Source organism: Perognathus longimembris, chromosome 14, assembly GCF_023159225.1.
Source record: "Perognathus longimembris pacificus isolate PPM17 chromosome 14, ASM2315922v1, whole genome shotgun sequence".
Taxonomy (NCBI): Eukaryota; Metazoa; Chordata; class Mammalia; order Rodentia; family Heteromyidae; genus Perognathus; species Perognathus longimembris.
The window spans coordinates 38956617-38971426 of NC_063174.1; the positions used below are offsets into that span (position 1 = coordinate 38956617).

The following is a 14810-nucleotide window of genomic DNA, read 5'->3' on the forward strand; positions in this document are numbered from 1 at the left end:
AAGGTACTGGTAATGAAAGACTCTTATGCATGCTAGGCAAGTGTTTTATCACTTGAGCCAAGCCTACCCCCCCCCACCCTGTTATTTGTATTTTGTTTTTGAGATAGGGTCTCACATAGCTGCGTGGGCTGGCCCCGATGTGCCATTCCCATACTTTCACTTCCTAAGTGCTGGAATTACAGATGTGCATCACCACATCTGATTTTCTTTTCTTGTTACTTGGAAGAATTTTTCAGTCTCCACTGTTCTCTGCCTACAGTTTCTTCCATGTGCATTTTATCTTATTTGTCAATTAATTTCTGACAGTGTGCATCCTTGTTCCCATCTGAGTCCATTTTGATATTGCCCGTGGAGCCAGGGAGGTGCTCACCCTTCATCAGTGGCAGGACCTTCTGCTCTGAGTTCTCTGCTCTTCCTCTGAACACAATTCCACCATCATGCTCCCTCTCTTTCTTTACATCTAGCTTTAGCAATCACTCTTGCCCACTTATAGCCTGTTTTGTTTTTTTCCTGTCTCCATTCCCTTCTTCATTCTCTTTCTCTCTGACATCTATTTATATAAGTTGTTCCTTTGTTGACAGCTCTTTTTCATGACCCTTCTAGTATTGCCTTTCCTGTGGTCTGGGCCTCTGTGATGCCTTCTCTGCCTTTGGACTGTTTTGAAACCAGCTCTTGTGCTTCTCTTAGTAAATGTGTCCCTCCCAGACTAACTTTGTGTATTTCTCAGTTCTCACTCTTTGATTCTACACACCACACACCTCCCTCAACAGAAGTTCCTCTGCTAGCTTCATAGCTTGGCTATTGTAGCAGAACATTTAAAGCCTATATGTTTTTAACATAAAAATGTTCAGTTTGATCTTTTTTTTTCCAATCACAAGCAGTACTTAAAGTATGTTAACATTTTTGCCATATGAAATATTTTGGAAATCAATACTACTTTAGGCTCAATGCCTGGTTAGCTTTTCTCTGACGAGTCATAATGACATAGAGGAATGTCTTCCTTGAATTTATCTTTCACAGTCATGGAAAGTATTTAAAGGAGTGAAGGAAAGGGTAGTAATTCCTACTACTGCCGACTACTACATTGCTGTTCTGATATGGAGGCATTGGGAGATACAATCTGTGCTGATCAGTGACATATGTGTAATTGTAAACCTTATCCCCCACCCCTTACCTCTTAACATTCCAAAAGGTACAACATCTACATTCTAAGTACGTGTTCTTCAAATGTCTTTCTTGATTTGTTAGTTAATATGCTTAGTACTGTTGTGTAGCCTCATAGAACCTTTGATCATACTAATCTCTTTAAAGCATTGTATTATTTAGCACTTAAGTGACTGTTCTTTGGATAATATATCATGAGATCCTTTGAACCGGAATGTTCCTAAAGTATTGTGTTTTTCATGTACAAAATACCTTGTATCATATTGCAGTGTATCTGGATGTACAAATTATCATGTGTACAGTTTCACATATAAAGCATCTTACATAAGATACTTGTGGGCAGGTTGCCCATGCATGAACCATTCCCCAGCTTTGTAGAAAGTGGCTGTATAGGCCTCCAGTGCATTCAACACATTCAGCAGTCCATGCATCATAAAGGCCTCACCCCTGCACTTTATCTCTCTCACAGCTCATGACACTGAGGGGTTCCGTCCTGGAAGATGCTATTCCCTCCACAGCAAAGCATTCAACAGCCAGGGGACTGCCTCTGAAAGAGGTGTTGGAACACGTGATCCCAGAGCTCAATGTCCAGTGCCTGCGGCTGGCCTTCAACACACCCAAAGTCACAGAGCAGCTCATGAAACTGGATGAACAAGGGGTGAGTGTGGCTCTCAAAGGAAACCTTTCTTGCCACTCAGATTTCCTGCTGGTTTCTAGAATGCAGACCTTAACAGCTCTTTTTTTTTTTTTTTTTGGATGGGGAGAACTGTTACCATTTATTGTGAGGCATATTAGTGCTATTTTGCTGAATCTTTTCAAATTAACTCTGGACATTGTTCATCTGATGAAATTCTTTGTGTATCACAGGAGATAGGTAGATAGCTGAACTGTGTTCAGCTCTTTCAATAGTCTTCTATGAATAAAATAAAATTTTGAGTATATGGGTATAATCTGTGGCGGTAGTAATAGTAAATATAATAATGTTACTATATTACTAGTAATATAATAATAATAACTAGCACTAAGGAGTATACTCACCAGGCTATAACTATCTTAAATATGTTATCCTAATTAATCTTCCAACCCTAAGAAAAATGGTACTCTTAACTCTTCCTAGTTTAGAGAAAAGAAATCTGAGGCAAAGAGAAATTACTTACTAAATCCAATTCCACAATTGGTAAGTTTTAAAACCAGGGTTCTGGGGCTGGGGATATGGCCTAGTGGCAAGAGAGCTTGCCTCGTATACATGAGGCCCTGGGTTCGATTCCCCAGCACCACATATACAGAAAACGGCCCGAAGTGGTGCTGTGGCTCAAGTGGCAGAGTGCCAGCATTGAGCAAAAAGAAGCCAGGGACAGTGCTCAGGCCCTGAGTCCAAGCCCAGGACTGGCAAAAAAACAAACAAACAAAAAAAAAAAAAACAAGAAAAAAAAACAGGGTTCTAACAGTCATCTGCCTCAAAGCTTGGGTACTAGCTCCTACAAGTCACCACACCACACCATTCTTAACAGCTTAGAGTTTAAAAGTCTTATAAGTAGCACTAAAGATAAATTTTAGCTAATACTTGCTGACTCCATAGTTCCTTTCAATAAATGTGGGAGTGATTTGGTCAAGATGCAAATAGGTTTTTTAAAAAATGTACCTCAAGAGCTTGCAGAAGGGAAGCGTAGAAGTTATCATTGGAAGCAGTCACTAACCAGAGTGTTTCTCACATTCTGAATGAAGAAGTTTTAGCACATGGGTTAATTTTATAGGTACAGTAGACCCTTGGTATCCACAGGTGTGGTCCCGAGGAGAAAAACCATAAACTTCCAGGAAGCATAAAGTTCAGGTACTGTACTGCAGATGTTTCATTCATTTTCCATAGCATCCCCATTTCTAGGAGACATTTGATGCTTTTCAACAAATGTTCAGTTTCCCTTTATCATGTAAATTAAGCGCATTAACTTTGACCTTTCCTCATTATTGCTTTTGGGGAGGTATCTTCATAAAATTTAAAGACAAGGAAATACTCAACAGATCACACAACAGTTTAAATACAACTGAGGATAACTGGGGACTGACTGAGCTTCCCTTATTAACTAAGCTACTACCTAACATGCTTAGTGTTTAAAATGTTTTTGAAATGTCTTTTGATGTACTTATTATTATTGACTACTTGGTGGAAACTGTATGTATTAAATCCACAAATAAGGCAGACTTACCTTTAACTCCTTTTAGTATTTCACCAGTTTGGCACCCTGACAGTGGGTACAATTAGTTTTAAATACCATTGAAAAAAATTCTTTACAATGTATTGGTCCAGATATTGAATGCCATTGTGGTAACAAATTTGGATGAAATTTCTTTAAGTAATAAAAAATTGAATTTTATTAAAATTGAGTCCAAAAATACCAGTTTTAAGGTATTTGGCTTTTCTGTTTCAGCCGTGAGAATATGAAATACAATAGTTGAATATAACTTTTCTCATCCTCATAATTCTATCCACTTTTTTCTTCATAATGCATAGCTATGCATTTTGAAGGCTTTAGAAGACAACTAATGTGTAACTTAACTATTTTGAGGAGGGTTTCCTAGTAAATATTCTAGATATTTGTTCTAGTGAAGAATGAGTGATTATGTTCAACTTCATTGATTTATTCTTTTCAGATACTAAGCTAATCAAAGAAAATAAACTCACCTAGACATTAATACTATAGTTGTATATTTAACATAAATTTATATTAGAATGCTTATTTTATATAAAGAAGGGATATATTATCCTTGTTTTAAGCATGTTGAGGAGTAACATTGAACAAGATGCATTGTACTCATAAAATGACAAGTTGAAACCCTTTTGCTCAACTACTTAAAGATAATAAAAAAAGTTCTACAAATTAAAAAATGTGATAAACAAACATAGATATTCCAATTATAAATACCTTTTGAGATTTCTGGAACACTTTATGTACTCTTATTAGTGATTGAAAATGTTAGACTGATGATCGTGCCTTGTATTTTTGAGTTTAACACAAATTCATAAAATTGGTTGTTATCTCATAAATATGGCTTTCCTAGTTTGGCAATATTAAAATATCCTTTTCTTCTTCATAATTTTTTAATGGTAATCTGTGGTAATTGTCTTTAAATATTAAAGTTTGGCAACCAGTGAGTTTATCCAATTTAATTTTAGGAAAGAATGCCTTAAATATGTTATCCTATGAAAAAGATCTTATTATTATTAGTATTTTTTACCAGGCAGTAGCATCTAGAAGTTTAAAGCATGCTCTGCTATAGTAGCAGCTTCATATCTGGACTTAAGAGCACTAGCATTGGCCCCTGTCTTTGCTCATTTAGGTCCATCTCTAGCATTCAGAGTTAGGTTGGTGAACAAAGGTGACATGAACTTCAGTGTGAGTGTTACTTTCTTGACTGGAAAAATCTTATTAATGCCTTGGAACCATTTTGGGGAAGTGATTATTTCTTATGCCTTTAGGAATTTACATTTTTCCTGGTGCTGGTTGCTCTTGCCCATAATTCTAGCTACTCAGGAGGTTAAGATCTGAGGAGTGAGGTTCATAGACAGCTCAGGAAAGTTTATGAAACTCTTTATCTCTAGTTAAACACCCAAAAGGCAGAAATGAATGTGTGGCTCAAGTGGTAGGGTGCCAGCCTTGAGCAGAAAAAGCTAAAGGACAGTACCCAGGCCCTGATGTCAGATACTAGTACTAGCACTCCCCAAAAAGAATTTTTTTAAAGCTGGAAACTGGTGGCTCATTCATGAAATTCTAGCTACTTTCAAAGCCAGCCTAGTCAGACAAATCTTTGCGATGTTTATCTCCAGTTAATCAGCCAAAAGCCTAAACTGGAAGTATGATTCAATTGGTAGAGCCAATTGCTGTGAGCAAAAAAGACAGGGCCCTGAATTCAGTCCCCAGTACTGGTACATTTTCTTTCTCTCTGTTTCTCTGTCTCTCTGTCTCTCTGTCTCTGTCTCTCTCAATACATATTTTTAAAATGAAATATATATGCAAGTGCATGGATTATGTATATGAATGCATAATGCACATGCGTGGATTGCACATTTGAATCATTGCAAAACATCTTGTTTTCTTTGTGGTCATTTTAAAAAGTTTTGAGCTATATATTGATATATTTCATGTGTTTCTATATCTTTGTTTTTAAAATGAGTCAGTTTAATAAAAATAAATGAAATTTAATGGAAGGAACTTTTAAATCTTTTAAATGTTTAAAGATTAATCTGTTAATACCTTTTCTCGTACTAAATGACTTAATTATGTTTATTAAAAAGAAAAACACAAAGCCAAGTGTCAGTGGCTCACGCTTGTAATCCTAGCTGTTTAGGAGGCTGGAATCTAAGGACTGTGGTTCAGAGCCAGCTGGGGCAGAAAAGCCTGTGAGATTCTTATCTCCCATAAAAAACTACATTGAAAAAGCCAGAAGTGGCGCTGTGGCCCACGTGGTAGAGCACTAGCCTTGAGCACAAAGAGGCTCAGGAACAGTGCCTAGGCCCTGTCAAGCCCCAGGACCAGCAAAAAAAAAAAAAAAAGAAAGAAAGAAAGAAAGAAAAAAAATGGTTCCCTATATGGTGGCATTTCTGCCTTTCAAATTCTTGCAGCTTTACTTTCTTACTTCCCACTACAAAAAGCTAAACTGGGCACAAGACAAAAAGTAAAAATTGATCTGTAAAGTATACAAAGAAACATTGCTCAAGGACCTAATAATTTGTTTTTCTTTTTCTTTTTGGCCAGTCCTGGGGCTTGGACTCAGAGCCTGAGCACTGTCCCTGGCTTCTTTTTGCTCAAGGCTGGCACTCTGCCACTTGAGCCACAGCGCCACTTCTGGCCATTTTCTGTATATGTGGTGCTGGGGAATTGAACCCAGGGCCTCATGTATATGATGTATATGAGGCAAGCACTCTTGCCACTAGGCCATTTCCCCAGTCCCTGTTTTTCATTTTTGACTCAGCAATAGTATGTAGATGAATGAACATATGCTTTTTTTCCTGACCTGAAAAAAATACATTTTGGGAAATGGCTTTATGCTTTACACCTTATCCAAGCATTTACATCTGCTCCCTGATAACCTTGTGGATCTTTCACTATTTATTCCTGTCTGTTTTCATTGTTAGATAAAATGAGAGCGAGAAGCTATAATTCATGGACAGTGCTTTCATACTTTGGGCTTTAGAAAATTTGGATTATCTCTGGAGTCCATTTACCTGACATGTTTGTATGTCATTATTTATTAGATAATTGAGGACATCTGTTATGATAGAGACATTAGGTACGTATATGTTACATTATTACTGTGGTCTAATCACTTAATTGGTATCATTTGATTTAGTGCTGGCAGCACCCCTGAGCAATATGCTATTGGTCTGTTTTACAGTTGAGGGGATTGAATTAAACATTAGTTCTTGGGCCATTTTCTTTCCTCTCATTTCCTAATGATCACTGGATTGTGCTTGTACTAGGGCTTGAACTCAGAGCCTCATGTTCTCACATGGCCTTTTTTGCTCAAGACCTAAACCACACCTCCATTTCCAACTTTTTGCTGATTAATGGGACATAATCTCACGGAATTTTATGCTTGGGTTGGCTTTGAACTGTGGTCCTCAGCTCTCAGCTTCCTGAAAAGCAATTTTTAACATTATTTACATTTTAAGATTTGCTAATTTTTATTTACTCTTTCATATCTTGAATTATTTTTATCCCTGAAACAACTATATAGCCAATTATTAGGAATTCCATCATTGTTCAGATGATTTTTTTAAATTATATGACCAATTCAGTTATTTTTAAATTTGTTGTATCAAAGCTGTTTTTCATAAATGCTTATTTCAAGATACCTATATCTCCTGTATTTTGTGTAGTGGAATGAAAGTCTTTCATGCCAAGCTCAGAAATCCACACATGTATATAGTACTTCAATACAATGCTGACCACAGGGTAAATATTAGCCGTTGAGCTGTTGTTGATAATTATAAAATAATAAATGTGCTGATTGTGCTTTACATATATTTAATCTTCATGAACATCCTGTGAAAGAACTCTTACTATAAGTGACATTAAACTTTATTATTACAAGTAAGCATTGAAAGGATATGTCCCAGCCATCCCAGGGGAACATGCGGAGATAGTCACGGACAGGAGAAGGTTCATAAGGAGGTTTATTAGTGGGGCCATATCTCCCATAGGAGAGGGAGCAACATGGTGTCTGCACCTTATCCAGGAGGTAGCTTCTCTCTCTGGGGCTAAAGGGGAAGTAGGTAGGTCTTCATGGTGAGTGGGAGTGGCCTAGTATAGTTCTAGGTCAGGGAGTTTAGGTATGGGTAGATCTGGGGAGGAGCTGAGGACCTGATACCAGGGAAATGCTAACAAGCATAACCATTTTAAATCAAATAAATGTTTTTGAGTCTTACATTTGTAGATTTATGAAACACTATAGAGAATAGGCCAGTAAGATATACCTTTTACCTGTGATTGGGAGAAGATTATAAATTATTGTAGTGGATGTTGAGCTTAAATATAAGTGTAAAAGAGCAATGGTAGTGCAAACTAATGAGAACAAGCAATGGCTGGTTCATAGAATCCAGATGAATTGCACCTTGGATGAAAATACATAATAGAGTGGTCCAAACCCAGTAAAATACATAGTAGAGTGGTCCAAACTCAGTAAGAAATAACAAAGTAGTGTGACAACAGCAGTGTGTTCATGAACAATAAGCAGTCTAGCTGAGCAGGAGTATGAAGTACATGTCAGAGAGTAGAGTAAGAAAAATAGATAATGGAACAGTCACAAAGCCAAGTATTGTGTGAAACAGTTTATGTAAATTTTTCGTCTAATCCTTAGAATCCTTTTGTGTTGATACTATTATTATTTGTAGTTTTCAGACAAGTGCATTGAGGCAGTAAGAGGTGATCAGTTAGGATCTGCAAAGAATAGTCTTGAATCTAGGCACACAGACTTCAGAACCTACATTCTCAACCAGTATGCTGTAATACCTCACCCCCTTAGCCTCATATGTGAGAAGTGTGGAGCTTGGGACAATGGCTCCAAGTCTCATGATTGCAGGCTTCAGTGTTCAACATTAAGTATAGCACGTTAAACCCTGATAAAATTGGAGTAGGGCTCTTCTGTTGTACATATTTAAAGCACAGGCTTGCAATAGAGAAAACATTATAATAGGCCTCGTTCATTAGGAAATGTTGGGTTTTATTTACACATCAGTCATTTTGCCTAAATAAAGTGTCTGCCATGTTCTTGTAGATGCTTGTTAAATCTACACTGAAATGAAAATACTTTTTAATTTTTAAAAAGTTGATCTTCAAGTCATGTAAGTTAGATTAAGAACAGTAATTGTATTTAATGTAATTTGTAATATAAAGGAATGTAAGGAAAGAGCAGCATTTATCCAGTAATAAATAACATTGACCCTTTGATGAGGAGCATAAGTGAAATTCACTGCTGACTTAGCCTATTCACTGCTATGCTGTATTATTTTATTGAAAGGATAAATGAGTTTGACCTGCCCCCCCCTTTTTTTTGCTTTGATTCAGTCAGCTGGTTTTAAGAAATGGTCCAGTGGAGGAACATTATTTCCAAAATCAATTTTCTGTGAATGGCACATTGGCTGAACAATGTCATTCCTAGAATTTAAATCTCCTTTTAGATTATGTGAATAGCTGATGCGTGTTTAAAGTTTAAGTGGCTACCAAAGTGGTTTTAGACAATGACTGGACCTGGATGTACATTCTCATGAAGAAAATATACCTGTCACCCATTGGGTTAGGAGAAGGGAGTGGTCAGGACCAGCTTTGTCTCATCTGTTTACAAGCAGTGGATAGCCTGTGCCAGCACATCCATGTTTTGCCTGACTGAGACTGGATTGTACGACAAGATCGAGACCTTTCCAGTGAGGCCATCCTGTGATTAACATGACTGATGGCATTGGCATTGGGGAACACTAGCTGTGGTAACAGGCACGGCAAGACTCATAGTCACATGTGGTGAGGATTGTTTGGTTCACAATCCACAAGGACAGAAAGACTGGTCATAGTTGTTGAGCTGTTGCTTCTAAATTATGGATTGTGTTTTAAACGTAACTATAAAATTAAAAGTTAAATGAGTTTTTTTCCTACAGAATTTTGAGTAGTAGTAGCCTTAAATAGTTCAAAGTCAAAGTAATATAACTTTTATATTTGAGCAAGCACATTTCTACCTTTTCCCTATTTGTTTCCTTTCTTTCAGTTATCACCTTGATTGTTTTCTTATGTACAGTATTCCTGTGTTTCCTTGTCCAACTGCTGCCACATGTGTACTTTTATGCTCTGCTTATACAAAACAAAGCATTTTGAAGATACATACTTTTTGCTTGATTAATAGGCTTTTGGAGCTAGTTCTATGTCATTATATAGAAAGGTTTCCCATGATTATCATTACTGCTGCATAATATGCCATTGTGTTACTGTACAATAAATGCTTTTCTGTAGTGGGAAATTGGGTTGATTCTAGTTTTTTCTATAATAAACAATGATGCAAGGGAGATCTTTTTCTACTTAATTGAAATTAATCTCAGTGTCAAATCAGGTATAGAATTATTATCAGATTAATACCCCCACGTGATGCTTTTTTAAAATTTTTGTGAGAAATTTTTCACAACACATCATTAAGTAACATTACTATGTGATATAGAATATTTCCTTTACATTATGCTGAGGTAAAAATAGAATATATCTATGCAAGTATGCATAAATAATTTTGAAAATATCTGTCAAAACTTTTATAAAAATGCTCTTTCCTACCCAGGATCCATATGTTGTTTTTTTAAAGTAATTGGAGTTTTGTTAGTAATTTCCAATGAAGATTAAAATTTCAGATTAGCATTTTTTGCTCTCAAAAACAATCTTTTTTCTAGTCTCTTTGGCATTCATTTTTAGAGGACAGTATAGACTTATCTTCAGGAAGTAGTTCAGAAATTTATGTTTTATAAATAGGAGATGTTAAGGACACTAACAGGAAATAATGTATGTACATTTCACTTTAATTGGTAAGATGTTGATGCTTATAGACATGGGTATTTAACACATGGATATAACTAGATAGAAATGACAATACCTAAAAACACTGCTTAGATACATGTTCCAGAGCAATATAGTAAATTAAGAGATAGTTCTAAAACGAGAGCTCAGTCCCTGAGAAGACAGGATAACAAAAATAAATGGAAAACAGTAAAATGGTAGATGTTAGCCCTAGTTCACCAAATTATTTCTTTAAATGTAAATGATTTAATATGCTAATTAAAGGAAAGAGATAGGTAGTATGGGCTTTCAAAAACCATGTTCCATTGCCTGGCAAGTGCAAGGCCCTGAGTTTGGTCCTCAGCTCGGTGGGGGGCGGGGGGAGGGGGCGAGGAGGGGGGCGAGACATGCTGCAGTTATAATATTAGCTGTCACCTACTTCAGGGAAACTTGCTTGAAATATGAAAATAAAAGACTGCAAACATCCACAATATGTGCACATGCCTATGTCATATGTATGCGTGCACACACACATGCCCCATAATGACTAATATCAGATAAAGTAGAATTTAGAGCAAAGGAAAGTACTGGGGACAAAAAAAAAGGAAATTTTGGTAATTTGGAAAATTATCCTATCAATATGACTTGGCAAAAAGAAATTCTTAGAGCTTGCTTGTAGGAAAGTAAACTCATATAAACACCATGGAAATACAACTACTAGGAGGACTCCTTAAAAAACTAAAAATAGATCTACTTTGTGATCATGCTGTACCACTTCTAGGTATATACCTATAGGAATTTAAATAAAAATGCAATAGTGATAGCTGCATGCACATGTTATTTATTATTCACAGTAGCCAGGTTATGGAATCAGCATAGTTGTACTTCAGTGACCTAATGCATAAAGAAAATGTAGTATGTATGTACAATCAATGATGTACTACTTAGCCATAAAGAAGAATGAAATTATGTTCGAGGCCTGCCTGGGCAAAAAATGAGGTCCAAATCTCAACAAACAAGATGGGTATTATGGATATCACCCACCTACAAATGGGAGTTATAGGTAAGAGGATCATAGTCCTATCTAAAAAATAACTGAAAGCTATTTTTTTCTGCTTAGACAAAAAAAAAAAAAAAGAATTACCTAAGCAGACAAGGTAAGAAAAAGAAATCCACAGACCACATACCTCATAAATATACATGCAAATTTCCTTGTCAAATATTAGCAACCATAACTCAATTATGCATATATTTGTATAGTATGTATATGTATGTGAGTATGTATGTGTATGTATTTGTTTTGCAGTGGATCAGAGTTTAAAAGTCAGTTAAGAAACCTATTGTACTAGTATGTATATTCAAAAACTGTTAGACTAAAGAAAAAATCACATATTTGGCACCATTCAAATTCATTCATGACTTAAAAAAACAAACAAGAATAGAAGGAAACATTCTTTTGATGAAGAACATCTACAAAAAAAATCTCCAGTGTACTTCCTGTAATAGTGAAAGTCTGAACATTATTCAGAGGAGGATGTAGTTTATCCCCATGCTAATCTGCATAGTACTGGCAGTTCTAGTCATTTTAACCACATAAGGAAAGGAAATAAAAGTCATGTAGACACAGAAATGGAAAAGATAAAACTCTTGATTTCAGATAACATAATAAGCTGTCCTAGGCTATGCAAAACCTCAAAAAAATCAGTAAAATATTAGAACTGCAAAGTATGTTCAACTAGGATGTATGATTTGGCATCTGTTTACAAAGAATTAATTATATTTCTTTCCATGAATATGTGACAACTGACAATATCATTTGTAATACCTCTTTTTTGAAAAGGAAAAATAGTTGCACGTATACTGAATTAAACATGCATTGGACTGCCACACAGAAAGCCACAAGTCATTGCTAAAAAAAGTCAAAGAACACTAAAGAAATGGCATACTGTAATCATTTATGAAAAGATTCAGTGTGTGTTAATATTAATGACATCTGGTCTTTCCAAGCTGATACTTAGTTTATCACAATTGCTATCAATCTTAGCAATGTTTTTTTATAGTTATAATCCTATTTTGAAATTTATGTGAAAAGGCAAAGAAACTAGAAGAGGTAAAACCATTTTGGAATTGGAAGAAATGTGTTCTGCCTTATTTCAAGATGTATTATATAGCTAGAGTAATCAAGACTGAGTGTTATTGTTAAAGGATAAACACATGGGTCAGTGGAACAGAATAGAAAAACCAGAAATAGCTTCATACAAATGTATCCAACTGATTTCTGGCAAAGCTATAAAAGCAATTTGAAGGAGGAAGGATAAGCTTTTCAAACAAATAGTGCTGGGGACAATTGGACATCCGTAAACAAAATTATAATCCTGGACTTAAATATCATACCTCACATGAAAGTTAAGTCAAATGGATCATAGGTTGAGAATGTAAACCTAAAAAAAAAAAAGGTTTTAATGAAATCTCTAGGGAATACTTCTAGGACTTGAGGCTTTATGGAGGAATTCATGGGGCATAACACAAGAAGTCTGATCCAAAGAAATAATTGAGAAAGTTAGAGTTGAACTTTTAAAATATCTTGCTGTGCTTTTCCCTGGGATATTTGCCTGGTATGTAAAAGAGAGGGACTGAAGTCCTACATAGAGCAGCAGATACAAATCAGAAGACAGATAAAAGTTCTCACAGTTCTCAGGAATACAGAGATTTAAAAAAAAAAATGGATTTCAAGCCTCACCAGAGAAACTCAAACTTATAAAACAAGTTGAAATAAGTATAAGTTAAATTCTTGTGAAAATAGGATAAGGTCTTACTCATCTAAAAGTAGTTGGGTTTAAGAGTGTATTAGAAGAGAAGAGAAAATTAATGAAGACAATTTATCGGAAAAAAGTAAAAAAGAACATGGAAAATACAGAAAAATGTCTGAAGGCACTTGAGTCCCAGTGGAATACATGTGTATGAATGGATTTCTAGAAGAAAAGACATTTATGCATCAGTTGGGGATAGAAGCAATATTTGAAGAAATACTTTGGTATTTGTAACTGATGAGAAGTTTAAAGACATGTACTAAGACAGAATCAAGAACCTATCTTCTTACCTAGTAAGTTAATATAATTTAGAATTGGGCCAATTATACTAACTCATAAAGGTAAAATAAAAAGATAAAAAATATGAACAATTCAGATGCAATAGTTGGCCATTAATATTGGCTGAGCTACAAAGCATTAAGAGTAGATAGAAGGTATTGTAGGGTGCTGCAAAAGAATGATTCCCAGTGAATTTTACTCACCAAAAATGTATACAAGAGTAATTTATAGTGAAACAAAATTTGGTCACAAGTTGCCTTAGGCAGTTGCTTGAGATGATGTGTGAATGGATGAAATACTGGGGTGTGGTGTGAATGTTCTATGTTTTGATGAGGGTAGTGGTTTGTTAGTGCACATTAAATTGTATGCCTCAAACATACAGTGTACTCTCCAGGAATTTTATGTCAGTAAAGTTGATTTACAAACTGAACGGAGATGTGATATTGGATCTTAGTTATGGAAGGACAATGACGTCAGAAGGAAGAAGGGAAACAATTGAGAACTCTTAACACTTCTCCAGCATTCTACCTGAAAAATTTCTTATGATGCAGCTCAGGTTGAAACACACAGGTAAAGGTTAGGAAACTAAAGTTCCCAAAACAGTGCATTAAAGAAAAGAGTACACTCAATTTCCTTCATGTGGAAATAGTTTCTGCTCCCGTGAAACAGATAGGAAGCCTCAGATTTCACCTTCCAGTGGTAGAGTCTCAAAATATTCTTGCCTCATTAGTTAGACAAAAATTATTATTGGGTTAAACCCAGCACAAGTACAACTGAACAGATTTAAAAAACAAGAACGGAAAGAATCAAGTTATTTTCAAACAATTTGACTCTGTCCTAGAACAAAGCCCAAGAATGCTTACAGGGAAGGAATTCTGTCTGAATTGCCTCCCTCAAAATAGGATAGTTAATAGGAATACAGCAGTATTATAGTATCTGAAAGCCTTGTACAGTATTCACAATTACATTGATCAGTCCTGATTGAGAAGCTCAGAATAAAGCAGTGCTAGACAATAGCTATCTAACTTTGTTTTTGTTTTCCTTTATCTTTTTAAAAAACTATTTTGTTTGCAAACATTTTAATCTTGATCTCAAGTTCCCAGAGGCCCCAAAGAGCTTTACTTTTTGTGACTTTTTGCTTGTGTGTATTTACAACATTAAATTTTAAATAGAAAATCTTAGACACTGAGTTGTTATTTTAAAATAATAAGGCTATTATACCATAATATAAAAATTTGTGAGAACAACTAAAACTAATGCAACGAGTAGCATCATTGAACATCTTTGCAGATATGTTTAGTATCTAGTGTAAGAGGAGGCAATTGGGCTCACATTTTTGCTTCTGCTGTTAGTCTGTGCATGCAGTTTGAGTTGGAGTAGTTGAAGAAAATCTATCTTCATTGGTGTATATACTTAGAGAAAGAAGGGCATTTTTTATGGCCTTTTAGATCATTGTGGCTACTTTTCTTTGATAAAATATTAAACTCTTTTAAAAGATAAATATAGCATTGTGAAATTTGAAACCATGAGTATA

General features: G+C 35.4%; 1 protein-coding gene across 6 annotated transcripts in view; it reads left to right on the forward strand.

Annotated features, from left to right (window-relative positions):
* Nucleotides 1-14810, forward strand: part of Sipa1l1 (signal induced proliferation associated 1 like 1) — a 251478-nt gene that overhangs the window by 145215 nt on the left and 91453 nt on the right. For all 6 annotated transcript variants that reach the window (XM_048362391.1, XM_048362392.1, XM_048362397.1 and 3 more), the window contains one exon: nt 1634-1822. In XM_048362391.1, the coding sequence (XP_048218348.1) occupies nt 1634-1822 (189 nt within the window). The remainder of the gene's footprint in view (nt 1-1633; nt 1823-14810) is intronic.